General features: G+C 39.1%; 1 protein-coding gene across 1 annotated transcript in view; it reads left to right on the top strand.

Moving 5' to 3' along the window:
- The window catches only part of EFHC2 (EF-hand domain containing 2), a 233,751-nt gene that overhangs the window by 18,318 nt on the left and 199,100 nt on the right, over positions 1–16,333 (top strand). Inside the window, exon 2 of the mRNA XM_007955608.1 lies at positions 7,476–7,664. Coding sequence (XP_007953799.1) covers positions 7,476–7,664 — 189 coding nt within the window. The remainder of the gene's footprint in view (positions 1–7,475; positions 7,665–16,333) is intronic.

Below are 16,333 nucleotides of genomic sequence, written 5' to 3' on the forward strand. Positions count from 1 at the left end.
GCCATCCAGTTGATTCTGAATCATAGCGACCTCCATTGGGTTTGTGAGGCAGTAAACCTTTATGAAAGTAGATTGCCCCATCTTCCTTCTGCTGAGCAGCTGGTGAGTTTGAACCTTCAGCCTCCTAGTTAGCAGTGAAATGCCTTAGGCACTACACCATCAGAGCTCTTCATTCTTCTGGCAGTTCGTGGTATTTTCAGTATTCGTCCTCAACACTACAGTTCAGAGGCATCAATTTATCTTCAATCTTCCTTATTCCCCATCCAGCTTTCATATGCATATGAGGCGATTGATAGTACCATGGTTTGGGTTAGGTGCACCTTAGTCTTTCAGCACTTCCAAAAGGTCTCGAGGTCTTGCAGCAGCAGATTTGCCCAATAGAATATGATGTGTGATTTCTTGACTGCTGCTTCCATGAGTGCTGATTGTGGATCCAAGTTAAATGAAATGCTTGACAACTTCAGTCTTTTTTCCATTTATCATGATGTAGCTTATTGGTCCAGTTGTGAAGATTTTTGTTTTCTTTATACTGAAGACTGTAGTCTTTCATCTTCATGAGTGCTTCAAGTCCTCTTCACTTTCGGCAAGCAAGGTGGTGTCATCTGCATATTGCAAGTTGTAATGAGTCTTCTTCCAGTCCTGATGCTGCATTCTTCTTTATATAGTCCAGTTTCTTGGATTATTTGTTCAGCATACAGATTGAATAAATATGATGAAATATGAATTGTCTAGGTTTTTTCCCACATGTTCATGAAACAAATACTGTGATCCCTAATATCATAGAAGTGGATATAAATCCAAAATTATTTAATCAAATGTAGAAATTAAGCTCTAAGTCCTATCAAATATTCATTATGTATTAATTGTAAAAGTTCTATAAAATATATTTGTGGAAGAGAAAGTATTAGCTCTCAGATTGGTTACTAAGGGAATAATACTTACTCCTTTTTTACTGGAGCTCTAACCCAGCTCTCTCTAAAAGTCAATATTAAGTGCTTCCCTTTGAGAAGATAATAAATGTTAATAGTCAGTCACAGTCACAAATATTCTCTCACTTAGTCCTAACTACTGTCCCATGGGGCAGGTTTGATTATTCTCACTTTAGAGATGGCAAAGCCGGATGCCTCTAGAGAAGTGAAGTGAATGGTTCAGAATCGCATGGGCCGTTAAGTGGCAAAGCTGGCACATGAAGGCCAGGTTGATGATGCCACATCTGCTCTATCCTTTCTGGTATCAATTTTACACCATTATCCCTGGTTCTCTTCTTGATTTCCCAGAATCCCAATGTTTAATCAGGATATTTAAGGGAGACTAAGCTGGGCATTGTGTACAAGGAAATATTAGAAACTAAAGAGTTTTTATTTTAAATACCTTACATAGAGCTAGTCAAAGAGCTATATTGTTCACCTATGGTGAGTAGATTTCAGCAGAGCTTCCAAACTAAGACAGACTAGGAAGAAAGGCCTGGCTATCTACGTCTGAAAATCAGCCAGTGAAAATGCTGTGGATCACAACAGTTGCATATGGGATTGTCATGAGTTGGGGGCTGACTCAGTGACAGCTAACAAAAACCATGGCTGGGCCGTGGTTTTGACTGGTTTGGCAGCTGATTGTAGTTATTCCTCATGATGAGATTGTAATCACATCCATGATGGAATCTGCTGTGAGCACCTAATTAGTTGAAGGGGAGTTGGCTTTGGGGTGTGGCTTGCTTTTAGTATATATGGAAGAGCTTTGCAGAAGGTCTATAGCTTTTGGCACATATGGATCCTGGATTTGGCTGAGTCTTCATCTCCATTTCCTGGACTTGAACCAGTAGCCTGTCATGTTGCCTGCCAATTTTGGCATTGTGCCATTTTACCTGCTGACCTTAGGTTCATCAGCCTCAGCAGCCAGCAGCTGCCTGGATTAGAAGATGCCTCAGCTCCAGTGGGCCTGGAACAAGAGGCAGAGCTGAAGCCTGAGGTTGAGGGGCCTTCACCCAGCCCTTAAAGCTGGCACTCTGAGTTTGGGCTTCTAGCCTCTTAAACTGTAAGAGAATAAATTCCTATTTGTTAAGCCATCCACTTGTATTTCTGTTACAGCAGCATTACAGAAAAAAGACATTTGCCATTGTATGTATATACTGCATTTTCTTTATCCATTCATCTATTGATGGGCATTTTGGTTGTTTCCACATGGCTGTTGTGAAAAGTGCTATAATGCTAGAGCAGTTCTTTACTCCCTGCTCAAAACAAAATCCAACAACCTGTAAGCTTCTGAGACTCTGACTCCTGGTTACTCTCTTAACCTTATGTCTGAAGTTAGTCTCTAGACCTGTCTGAAGCTGCAATATTATGATGTCCTGCAAGGTAGGGCCTAACAGGGGAGGTAGCATGGCAGTCCCAACTGCAGGAGTGAATGGAGGGGAGAAAAGATGGTCAGTGAGTATAGCCAGTTCTTTTATGAATCATGAAGGTAGAGGATGAGTGAAGATACTAACAAGAGGGGGGGCTCAGGGCTTAAGAAGGCTTTCTCCCCATTTGAAAAGGACAGACAATTATGTGTCTATGGGAATGAGCCCATGGGAAGGAGTGGTTAGGCTATTGGTCATTGACTGACCAGGGGCACAAGGAAACCAGTATTTCTCCAAGGAAAGGCATAGGGCCTGGGAAATCTGGACACTATAAATTGACTGCAGTCACTCTCACTTGCTTAGCTGTCTGCTTTTAGTCCATCATTTCAACCTTTCTTCTAGCCAGAGCCTTCTCAACATATTCAGTCTATCTTCCCTACGTGTTCTGTCACACCTACTGATCTCCTAGCTGTCTTTGCTATTTCTTTCTTGCTCATGAACACTGTCAGGGGACCTGGTCCAATCAAATGAAATTATGTGGGGCTCCTGCTGGTGCTTGGCCTCCATTGAAATTCCAGTGGCCTGATGAAGGAGATGTCTAAGGTATTTAAATGTGAGACTCCCCACAAAACTGACCTCCTCTCATATTCTACTACATCTTCCCCTCCTTCTAAACTTGAACTTTTCCTTTTTATCAGACTTGCCCTTCTAGTGCCCCTCCTACTACGTGGTGTGAGCCCAGTTCAGCTGCAGCCCCTCCTCTCCTGTCTAATTCAGTCTATCCTTTCAGGCCCAAGACAGTATCCACTTTTCCACTAAATCTCAGCACCACTACCCCAGTCATTACTCTGGTCAGATAAACTTACTAGAGCTGAGGTCACATGAACTTAGGTTCAAATGAAGGTTCCAGTGGTGTCTATGTAACCTTGGGCATGCAAGTCTACGTTTCTCTACCTCAATTTCTTCATTGGTTAAATACCTATCAACTAGTTTCTTCATTGGTAAAATACCTATCAAATAGTTTTGTGACAATGAAATGAGATAATGTACAGAAAGTCCTTAGCAAAGGGTCCAGCTCATAGTAAGTGGTCAAAAAATGGTAGCTGTACTGTTTTTTAATTCTATATATGGAAAAACTTGTGAGTTTTTTTTTTTTTTTTCTTCAAGGCAGGGGCTGAGTCTTACACTGATTTAAACTGGTACAAAGCTCGGCATATAATAAATGCCTAAGAAACATTTGTTGGTTTGACTTTAGGTGAGTTCATGATTACCCAAAATTACTTGCTTTGGAAGAGGGAACATTGTTATAAAATTCTCCATTATTCCGTCATTCATTTTGACCAAGCCAATTTTAATGAATACTTTTGCCTTGCTCTTTGGTGATTTGGGACTTCCTTGTGGTGGTATAGTAGATAAGGCATTTGGCTGCTAACCAGGTCAGTGGTTCAAACCTACCAGCTGCTCCATGGAAGGAAGATGGGGCAATCTACTTCTGTAAAGATTTATAGCCTTGGAAGCCCAAGGGGGGTCTCTATGAGATGGAATGGACTAGATGGCAGTGGGTTTGGTTTTCTGAGTTTTTGTGGTAACGAGAGTGTATGTGTATGTGTGAGGGGGAGGAGGAGAATTGGAGGTGGTGACAACTATTCCCTAAGGCGCAGAACAAAGCTGTAGTTTACCATCCACCAAATGTTTCCAGCTTTCCTCCTTCTAGCCTTAGAGGTAGGCTGCTTATCTGCCCAGAGCTACTGTTGTGGTCCTAGCTCCCCTGGGCAGGGCTGCTCAGGCCCTTCCTCATTCTTCCAGTTGCCTCCTCCATAAAAGGAAACAAGGAGCTCCGGTAGCATAGTGGCTAAGGCACTTGACTGCTAACCAGAAGGCTGGAGGTTCAAATCCACCAGCCACTCCTCAGAAGGAAGATGGGGTAATCTACTTCCGTAGTGATACTGCCTCGGAAACCCAAGGAGGGGTCGCTATGAGTCGGTCTGACTCGGCATATAACAACAACAACAGGACTCTGGTAGCATAGTGGCTAAGGCACTTGACTGCTAACCAGAAGGTTGGCGGTTCAAACCCACCAGCCACTCCTCAGAAGGAAGATGGGGCAATGTACTTCCATAGTGATACTGCCTCAGCAACCCAAGGAGGGGTCGCTATGAGTTGGGTGTGACTCGACGGCCCATAACAATAACAACAACATGACTTTGCAAGAGGCTGTTGCACTGGCTGTATAGAGTCCTGGTAAAGTGTTGTTACATTTTCATATTGTCCATAGAATCAGTGGTTACTGCTTTTGTGACAGTTACTGGAGTGTGCTATTGGCATTGACTGAATGGGAGCCAAGGATGCTATATACTCCCTGCAATTGAGCAGTCATGAAAAATGAAGCATTGTCTCTTCCTAAATGTGAAAAGCATCCCTTTTCAGAAACCCAAGATAATCTGGCAACTTTCCCAGAGAGAAAACCCAAGGATGGGGGGACAGAGTGCTCAATTTGCCATGTATTCACTCCCTCTTCCCTCTTCCTCCCCAACAAGGTACTGTGATTACAAGGGGCTTTGCAAATGTTTTCTCCCAGTACCTGAATCACCTGGTGATTACTGTTCCCCCTTTACTGAGGAAATGGAGACCCACAGAGGTTAACTGCTTCTCCCAGATCTCAGTAAGTGGTGAAGCCAGGACACAGTACAGGTCTGGCTGGTACCAGCATCTGTGGGCTTTTATTTATGTATTCATGTATTTGATTGCTTGGCATTCAAAACCATAGTTAATAATATAAGGAACATCATGTGCCAGCCACTCTGCATAAAAAATAAAATGCTTCAGATACAATTGAAGGCATGGTGTGTGCATCCTCTCTCTGAGTCCATGCTCCTGTGTCCCTTTCCAGAGGTAATTAAATAGCAGAAAAGACACATCAATTATGCTCACTTTATAAAATTGAATATTACTATGGAGGTCTGAAATTACATGTGTCAAGAAGGACAAACCGAAAAAAAAATGTTGAGCAGAAAAAAAAAGATTAGTGGAAAGGCTTAAAATTTGATAATTCCATGCATATAAATCTCAAAACTATTCAAAAATACTGTGTTATTTGTGGATAATATATCCATGGAAATGATAAGCAGCAAATTCAAGATAATGATTACCTCTGGAGAGGGAGGTAGGGGCATGAACTCAGAGAGAGGATATAACAGGGCTTCATTTGTATCTGGATTTTTTCTTTTTCTTATGGAGAGTTATGGATGTTTGATAATATTATAAGATATGGTGCAATATTACACATACACACAGCCTTGCTTGCTGAAAGTGAAGATGGCTTGAAACACATACTGATGAAGATCAAGAGATTACAGTTGTTAGTATGGATTGCATTTCAATATAAAGAAAACAAAAATCCTCACAACTGGACCAATAAGCAGTATCATGATACATGGAGAAAAGATTGAAGTTGTCAAGGATTTAATTTTACTTGGATCCACAATCAACACCTCTGGAAGCAGCAGTCCAGAAATAAAACAACACATTGTGTTAGGTAAATCTGCTGCAAAAGACTTCTTTAAAGTGTTAAAGAACAAAGATGTCACTTTGAAAACTAAGGTATGCCTGATCCAAGCTCTGGTATTTTCAAAATCCTCGTATGCATATGAGAGCTGGACAATGAATAAAGAAGACTGCAGAAGAATTGATGCATTTGAGTTTTGGTGTTGGTAAGGAATATTGAATGTACCATGGACTGCTAGAAGAAGGAACAAATCTGTCTTGGATGAAATATAGCCACAATATTCCTTAGAAGCGAGAATGAGAATAGCCAGACTTTGTCTGTCATACTTTGGTAATGTCAGAAGGGACCAGTCCCTGGAGAAGATAGCATGTTTAGTAAAGTAGAGGGTCAGCACAAAAAGGGGAAAACCCTCAATGAGATGGATTGATGCAGTGGCTGTGACGATGGGCTTAAGCATGGCAACGGTTGTTAGGATGATGCAGGACCGGTTAGTGTTTCATTCTGTTGTACATAAGGTCTCTATGAGTCGGAATTGATTTGACGGCATCTAACAACATGCTGTAATATAAAAATGATATGACATAGTGTTATATTATCTTGAATTTGGTGCTTCTTTCTTCCATGGATGTTTTATCTGTAAATAATATTATATATATTTTTTATTATTTTCAAGTTTTGTGTGTGGAATTAACCAATTTTATGTGTCCTTTTGCTATTTTTTTTTTGCTTGACATTTTTTTTTGAGATCTGTCCATATTGATACATGTAGTTTTAGACTTCTGTATTAATATTCCATTTTATAAAGACAGCGCAATTAATGTATCTTTTCTGCTGTTGATAGGCCTTTAGATTGTTTCCTATTTGTCATTCTTACAAATGCTGATATAACATGTAAATAATCCGATACATAGCTCCTTATGCACAGGTACAAGAGATTTTTTAGGAGTGGAATTGCTAGGTCATAGGTCATGATCAAATCTGTCCTCAGAGTGGCTGCACTAATTCCCTTCCCCACTAGCAGTACATGAGAGTTGATAGGCTCACATTCTTGCCAACCCTTGGCATTATTATCCATACATTTTCCATGCTGCCAGATCACCAGAAAATGTAGGAGGGGAGTAGGGAGTAGGGAGGTAAGGTTTTACAATTATGAGGAGAATGTCAGTTCTGAGAAATTTTCTGTTGTTATTTTAAGGAGGAAAAGATTTTATTCTCTGTTTTGGTGAAAATAATGTTTAGACTTCTGTGGAAAACCGTTACATTTTTAGTCTGAAGTAAAGGATTTTTTTTTCTTTCCTTTTTGTGTGTATTGGCAAATAAGCAGAAAAGGCCAATTAGCAAGCTAATGTTCTAAATGTTCACTTGCAGTGATAGTTATTTTTAAATGTTTCAAATAGCTTGACGTATTGGATTTATTCTTTCTACTTTTCAAAGTTTTGAATTTGCTAAGATGAATTGAATTTAAAATAGGACACAGCTTTATGTATAAAGATTGACCATGATTATTTGCCATTTTATATTAATTTTATAGTGTGGAAAAAATAAGTGATGGGAAGACGTGTTTACATTTTAAAGCAAAGAAGAAAAGTCATAAACCGTTACTTCAGGCATTTATGTTGTCTCTTGTGTTTACAGGTGGGAAAGGAGAAGTTCCACAAATCTCAACATTGGGGCTTTTGCAACAATGTTGGGATGCTGGTGAGTGATGAAAAACCTGGAATAGGTGGAGAACTGCTTCTTGGGCAAAAGCTGAAGCCTAAATACAGTATGTATCCTAAAGGAACAGAGTCTGATGTACCATCATGGGTAGCTTTTGACAAACAGGTAAGGCACGTGACATTGGGAAAATTGCAATCTTTAAGTTTTCCATGTACTAAATACTAAATAGATTTGAGAAAATAAGAGTCATTGATGTAAATGTTAAGACTAATTCTTCTGAGAAGACAAATAATACCCCTAAACAAAGAAAAAATGATGTCTGTGTTGTTGTTTCTGACCAAGTGTACTGATTGAAGGACACTCAGTATTCATCTTTTTTGGCTAATGCTCATCAGCCTTTCTGTCATCTCTTTCCCTGGACAGGATACTCTGCCCTTCTATAGACACTGAGGGTCTGGTCAGACTGTCACTGTTGCTTAGTGAGTTGCTATTAATTAAATGATTTTATTTGACTTGAAATGTGGCATTAAGTAGGAACAAAAGATGCCTTCTTTTCTTTTCTCCATATTGACTATGGTTCCCTATCCCTAGGGATTGAAGGGTGCCATGACAAGAATTATAGAAGAGAAGGAAAGAAGGTGCTGTTGCTATACAACAGCATTTGTCTATAATACATTTGTCTATACACATAACACACACATATACACACACACACAGATCTTGACAGGTGAAAAAAGTAATTCATTCGAATATCTTAAAAAGGGACTAAGATCAAGTGAAAAACCAAGGTGACCAGTGATTTCCCATAAGCCAGATATACAGATATACTGTGTTTATCAGAAAACCTGTAGCACTGTCCCATGTTCTGTTCTCCAAAAATGATCTGTGTTAATCGATTATTTTAGATTCTATACTTAAAAAATAATTCAGGACTAGATTGATCAAGAATTCAAACTTTTGTCATTTGATCCTAAGTTTACTGGTGGGATTTGTTGTTGTTGTTATGTGCCGTCGAGTCAAACCCGACTCATAGCGACCCCTCCTTGGGCTTCCGAGGCAGTATCACTACGGAAGTAGGATTGCCCAACCTTCCTTCCGAGGAGTGGCTGGTGGGTTTGAACCGCCAGCCGTCTGGTTAGCAGGCAAATGTCTTAGCCACTATGCTACCAGAGGTGGGATTTAGGCAGCCTTAAAACATGGATTGGTTGACAATGCTTTGATTCCATTTAAAATGTCCTCAAATTTGGTAGAACTGACACATCCTGTATCACCTGTGTCCAGGTAGGTCAATTAGAACACATATGTGTTTTGAAGCTCATGTCTGACACTGAGTTCTGACAGACCACTGGGAAGCTTCTTTCATGGGAAACCATGCACTTTGAACATGGGCCAATATTTCTTTTTCTTTGATTTAAATTTTCAGTACCTGGCTCAGTACTGGATCCCAGACCAGAGCTCAGAAACTATTTCTGGGCTGACTCACCTGGTGGATTATGCACGGTTTTCTGTTATTTCCAATCTTATGTGTCTTTGCCCATCATTATTCTAGAATATTTCAATTTTCAAGGGCCAAAAAAAGATTATATTTTTACTTCTTGCTTCAAAAAGAGGATATTGGTAATATTTTAAACTAATCCACTACTGAATAAGTAATGTCGTAGACCACAATACATTAAACTATTTTCTTGCATTGAAAATTGAAAATTCATTTTATTTCATGTTTTCCTCAACATGTAATATGTGCTTTTCAAGCCTATTTTGCAGCCCTTTAATTACTTATAAAATTATGTGGAATATTTCATGAAGTTGGAATAATGTTAGCTTCAAACTACTTGAGAAAATGAAGAGCTTGCTCATTTCAGATCTAACTAAATGCAACATAATTCTTTCAGTTATTTTGTTGGTCAACTTCAATTAAATATTTATTGAGCTTTAAATGAGACACTAAGACTATGAAATATTTACATGTTCTGATGAGATTGTACACTGCAGACTGGATCCTGGTTAATACCCAGAGCAAATTATAAAGCACTTTCTACTTTTGTGGTCCAACAAAACAAGTCAACACCTGTTAATCATTTTTCTTAAAAATCAGACATTTTCAACTCGTTGCCAGTTTTTGCAATGGCTTTTAATCATAACAATATATGTAGAATAAGCACTCTTCAAACAATGCAAAGTGAAAATAAAGGTGATTTTTTGGAAAGTGTATCAAAAATCAGTATTTGTAGTAGATGCTGCTGGTGCCCTTGCAGACCCATGTGAGGGGCAGTGTGCCCATGCCCCCAGCTGCTGCAAGTGCTTTGAGAAACAGCTTACACCTGCAGCCCTCTGGAGAATTGCTCTTGGCTGATGAGATTTATATCTCCCAGAGATGTCTGGGAGGTTATACTCGCCCTCTCCTGCCAAGCATGGGGAGGGGGAGAAGCGGGTACAGTCATGACTGATTGAGTCAAGGCTTCCAAGCCGAGCTTCTTGCCTCCAGGCTGGGCAACTCTGGGTGATTTATGCTCCATAGCTCCATGGGCATCAGGTCAAGGCCAAACTTCACCTGAGAACACTTCCTCGAGTAGCTCATTTCCATTTCCCTTACTCCTGTACATGTTTCTCTCAAGATTGCACCCTTAATAAATCATGTGCACCTAAATCCCTGTTTCAGGCTATATTTCTGTGGAACCCAACTTAAGATAACATTCCAGGTTTTAGCCATAATTATAACGTTGTTCATCGTTATGTGCCATCGAGTCAGGCCCGACTCATAGCGACTCCTCCTTGGGTTGCCGAGGCAGTGTCACTACAGAAGTAGATAATTATAACAGTCACCATCAAAATGCTCTGCTCAGGCAGCCCATAAAATTATAAGCAGAGAAGATGCTATTTGAACACACCAGGAAGAGCCAGTATAGATTATCCTGCATGGCCCCCATGGTGGACACTTCTAGCTGCTTTTCCTTTATTCATTATTCCCTTCATTGTTACAGACACAACACCAGTTTTATTCAGGCTGGAAATGTACCCACTTAAAAATGTTCACCTCCCTAGGCTCCTTGCAGCTAGAGCAGGCTATATGACTGACTAGTGATATATATGAGTCAAGGTTTCTTGGCCTTCTGGGAAAATTATTGTTTGTCTAATAAAGAGAGTCAGGCTCAGCTGGTAAGCTTTTCCTGCCCTTTGACCTACCATTCATTGTTTTCCTGCCTAGAACTAGGACACCATTCCTCAGGGCATGGCAGCCATCTTGTAGGTACAACACAGAGGTAAAGGGAACCTGGTCCCTGTTGGCATCAGGGAGCTAGCATTCTCACCTCTGGCTGCCTCTGTATCTGAACCTCTTGTTTCATGAAAAATAGTAACTCCTATTTAAGAGGTTCTCAACCTGTAGAAGCATTTAGAAATGTTTGGAGGTGTTTGAGGTTGTCACAATGATTAGGAGCCAGGGCCAGATTACGGTGAAGCAAGTGAGGCACTCAGTTGGGTGCAGAATTTAAGGGGTGCCCCCCAAAACAACTCAGTAATTGAGATCAAAGATATTTAAATGGAATATTTTAAAAATGAAAATTAACACAAAAAAATCCATGATGAACAAAATTGCAACATTTTAAATAAAAACAGGATCAGTAATTTAGTCACCTGAGTCATATTGGAACTTGAGGCAAAAGGAAAAATCAGTAATACTGATCCTGTCTTTATTAAAATGTTAGTATTTTGTTCGTCATGGATTTTTTTACATTAATTTTTATTTTTTAAATCACCGTATGCTAGAGTGAGCCCCTACTGGTAAGTGCTACTGCCATTGAGTACCTGGGGCACAAGTATGTAGTGCACATTCTGCAGTGTCAAGGGGCAATGCCATACTGGGAAGAATTGTTCTCCCATTGAGAAACTGCAGTCCTACTTGATTTAAACCCCGGGGATGTACTGGATGTATACAAACAGCCAGACATAATTCTGCCTAATACAGCACTCACCTCCAAACACTAGTTATCTTATTGGATTCATTTAAATAACAGGCACATAGTCACACCAGTTATTTCCAGTTGTCTTCCCAGCACCTCCATGAGAGTGAAGCAAACATGTGTGATTGTCTTCACTCTGTGAATGAGAAATCATTTGCAAGGATAAGTGGAGCAGGGGCCAGGGTTCTGTGACTGGGTGTTGGAAACACTGGTTCTGGTCTTGGTCCTTCCACTAATTATCTGTGATTGCAGCTTAGTCATGTCACCTCTCTGAGCCTCAGATTCCGTGATTATAATGTGGGACATGGCTAGCTCATCCCTAATGCCCTTTACCTGTAGTCGTAATTTGACTTGACTGCCATGAAATTCAGATTGCTCTTCCCAGAACTGAGCCCAGACCTTGGAACTCCTGGCCTGGGGCTCTTTCTAATTATACTAGGCACCAACTGCTTTATTATTAATTTAAATTTGGCACTTAGCAGTTTCTGGTATGCTGCTGATGCTACAGTATATGAACTATCATTAGCTGCTTTTATAAAAAGTCAGAATATTTAGAAATGCACAGATGACTGGATGTTTTTATATGATTTTTTGTCTGAATGTTAAGCACCATTTACATAGACACTGCAATTATGCTCTCATTTCTTTTCATTTGTCAATAGCTCCTAGTTAGCCTAATTTGTTTGCCATTTTGCAAATGACTCATTATGGTAAGTGGCAGGATAAAGGTTGATTTTATCGGGGATACATACATTTAAAAATATTATTTAATTTTTTTCCAACAATTGTAAGTATAATAATTATAATCAAAACTACTGACCACGGAATTAGAATTTTAATAGCTTTGAGTTAATTGCCTTTGGGTTTGTGGTAAACTACTTATGTAGTATTGTGCAAATCTCTATGCTTTGAACAATATTAAAACAAATTTTTCAAAAATAATCTTTCTGTGGGATCACCTTGATTTTTTTTAAAGATAAAATCCTTGTCAGGTGTAACATTGTAGTTAACAAATCGTACCTGCTATTTGTTGACTTAAATTTTAGATTGATTTTGTTCTGAATTTTTAATCTGTAGAGCCATAGTTATTTATGCACTTTTCCCCTCTGGATTCAAATCAGCTACATATTCATTTGAACCATTAAAAATAAATATTTGCCTCCTTTGATTTTGTATTTGTAGGATACTGCTCTATGGTAAACTCACCCATTTGTAATACCAATGGTGGATATTGTACAGATACTGGCCATATAATCTGTGCTGTTTTTCTTTTATTTTTAACATAATTTTAGATTCATAAGTTACAAAGACAGTACAGAAGTGTCTTGTGTACCCCTTCACTGAACTTCCCCAATGATAACATATTATATAACCACAGAATACTATCTATTCTGATTACCTAGTGCTGCTCTGACAAGAATATACCACAAATGGGATGGCCTTAACAAACAGGAGTTTATTCTCTTACAGTTTGGAGGCTTTAAGTCCAAGTTCAAAGCTCTACGCTGTAGGGGCTGGGTGAAAGCCCCTCAGCTTTGGGCTTCAGCTCTGCCTCCAGCTCCTAGCCTTCTGAAGGTAGAGGCTTTTCTTCACTCAGGCAGCTGCTGGCTGCTGAGGCTGCCAAGCCCGGGGTTGACAAGTAAAAAGGCACAGTCCCGATGTTACCAAACCCCATGGCAGGCCACAACTCAAGTCCATTTAAGTCCCCAGGTTGGCAGAACATGGCTGGCTGCTGAACAAAGACACAGCTACATACAGGGTTCAAGGTGCCATAAGCTCGAGAGCATTCCCCAAGGCTTCTGCTTATATACAGGAAGCAGACCACATTCCCTAAGGCAGCTACTCAGCTGCTCACAGTAGATTCCACCATGGAGTTGATTACCATTCTCATCATGGGGAATATTAACTAAATCCAGCTGCTCAGCCACTCAACAAGGTCCAGTCAAGTTGACACTCAAACTGAACTACCACATTATCAAAGCCAGGAATATTGGTACAATACTATTAATTGTAGACCTTATTTGGATTTCACCAGTTTTTATGTGCACTCATTTCTTTTCTTAGTTTTTAGTTCTGTGAAATGTTATCACATGTATAGATGAGTGTAGCCACCACCACAATCAGTATACAGAACAGCTGTACATTTTTTTTTTTTTTAGGATTTTGCTGTTTGAGCTTCCATTTTTTTTATTGAAGTGAATTGACATAAAATTCACCATTTTTAATTATACAACTCAGTGGCATTTAGTATATTCACAATTTTATGCAACCACCCCTTCTATCTAATTCCGAAACATTCTCATCACCCTAAAAGAAACTTCATGCTCATTAAGCAGTCACTATCCATTCCCCTTCCCTCAGCTCCTGGCAACTACCAAACTGCTTTCTTTCTCTATGGATTTACCTTGTCTGGATATTTCATATAAATGGAATCATATAATATGTGACCTCTTGTGTATAACTTGTTAGCAAAATATTTTGGAGATTCATTTGCATTGTAGCATGTTATCAATACTTCATTCTTTTTTATGGCTGAATAATATTCTATTGTATGTATACACTACATTGTTCATCCTTTCTTTCCTTGACGGACATTTGGGTTGTTTCTACCTTCTGGCTATTGTGAATAGGGTTGCTATGAATTTTGTGCACAAGTATTTGTTTGAGTACTTCTTTTCAATTGTTTTGGGTATATACCTAGGAGTGGAATTGCTGGGGTTATTTACAGCAACTAGCAATAACAACAGCAACAACATGATAATTCTATGTTTAACTTTTTGAGGAACCACCAAACTGTTTTCCACAGCAGCGGCACCATTTTACATTCCTAGTAGCAATTTACAGGGTTCCAGTTTTTCCACATCTTTGCTAACACTTATTATTTTCATTATTATTATTATTATTATTTTAGTCATTCTAATAGTTGTGAAGTAGTATCTCATTGTGGCTTTGATTTGCATTTCAATGACTAAAGATGTTGAACCTCATTTCAAGTGCTTGTTGGACATTTGTGTATCTTCTTTGAAGAACTATTTAAGTCCTTTGCCCAGTTTTTAAATGAGTTGTTGAGTCTTAATTAACTTTGTTGAAGTAAACTTTTTAAAATTAACTTTTTTGAGGTATATTTTACATATGCACCTATTTTATGCATACAGTTGCATGAATTCTGACAAATGTATGTATTTCTGTAACCATCATCCCAAACAGAACATAGAGTATCTCTATCATCTCAGAAAGATTAGTTTTGCCTATTCTTAAACTTCATATAAATAGAATCTTACTGTATGTCCCCTCTGGAGTCTGGCTTACTGTTTGAGATTTAAGATTTGAGCCCTATATGTATATAATATATGTATATATGTATATAATATGTATATAAACAAAATATAGCAAATTCATGTAATGATTTCTGGGTATTTGTATAATCAGTTTTAGTCTTCTGAATTAATACCTCCATTTTTAAACATGCTGGTTCTATTTTTTGCAAAAAATTGTTCTTCTAACCCTTTTCAGAAGTTTTTGAATACTTTAAGTTGTCCATATCTTTCTACTTATATTAATTACGCTCTTCTGTTTAATTACCTGTTCTGAGTATGGAATTCATTGTGCTGTTTCATTTGGTAATAGTTCTTTTAATAAAGAGGATACTCCAGGGACACATGTCATTATCATAAACCTTTTATCAGAGGCATAAATAATTTAGAAAGCATGGTTGATCATTCCAGGACATCAGAAATGGGGAGGTGGCAGGGAGGGCAGAAATACTTCAACTGCCATTCTTTTTTCAATGTTGTCCCATTTCCTTTCCCTTCATCTCATCTCTCTTGACCTCCTTGTCCCTTTGCCTTCTATTATTTTATAATTAAATTTTATAAATTTCCCTTTTTCTCTCTCTATTTTTTGTATGTTTATCTTTTAATCCTGATTCCCTCTCATTCATTTTTCTTCTTCTTTCATCATGAGTGCCCACTTTAACATTCTTTCCTTTCCCTACTAGGTCTTTCTCAGTTTCAGACCTTGGAGTGGCTGACTTTTCTTCTTAGGAGTGTATAAGCATCTTTATCATCACTATCATCATCATCATTATTACTGCTAGGGTTTTTTCCTTTCCCTTTAGCCCTGGGATTGGACCTGGTTGCATGTGTCCCCAAATGGGGTATTGTTTGAAGTTAGCTCTGTGGCTGGGGTGCCTTTTGCAGGACATGGCCCTCCTGCAACAGATCCTAATGGGATTCTCTTTGGTGTAGTTGAGAGAGCAAGGCTTTTTAGTCAGACTCAGACCCACTACCATTTAGTCAATTCCAACTCATAGTGAGCCCCATAGGGTTTCCAAGGTTGTAAAGCTTTATAGAAGTAGATTGCCTCATCTTCTTCCTGTGGAGCAGCTGGTGAGTCTTAACCACCGACCTTCTGGTTAGCAGCCATATGCCTTACCCACAGCGTCACCGGAGCCTCTTTTTAGTCAGACAGATGGTTCAGAACCTAGATTTACCATTTGCCACCTATTTAATCTTGGCCATGTTTTTAACCTTTCTTGGTCTCATTAACCTCATCTTTAAAGTAAGAATAGCAAAACTCACTTAGAGTTGCTGTGAGCGTCAAATGGACAATGCATGTTAAATACCCAATTCATATTTAACGAGGCGTTAATTCTCATCCTTTGAGCAAATCTTGGCTCATTTTCTTAAGTGTGGTGGGTACAGGAGGGGTGATGCTTCCAGGGCAAGCTAAGCATCAGGTGGGACCGATCCGGTCATTACAGCTGTGTGGTGGTTATGTTTTTGTGTCAACTTGGCTGGGTCTGGTTGGTTGAGTGACTGGGCAGCTGGTGGTAGTTATTCCCCATGATGAGACTGGCAATCAACTCCATGGTGG

Source organism: Orycteropus afer, unplaced genomic scaffold, assembly GCF_000298275.1.
Source record: "Orycteropus afer afer isolate SDZICR_OR568_19922 unplaced genomic scaffold, OryAfe1.0 scaffold00517, whole genome shotgun sequence".
NCBI lineage: Eukaryota > Metazoa > Chordata > Mammalia > Tubulidentata > Orycteropodidae > Orycteropus > Orycteropus afer.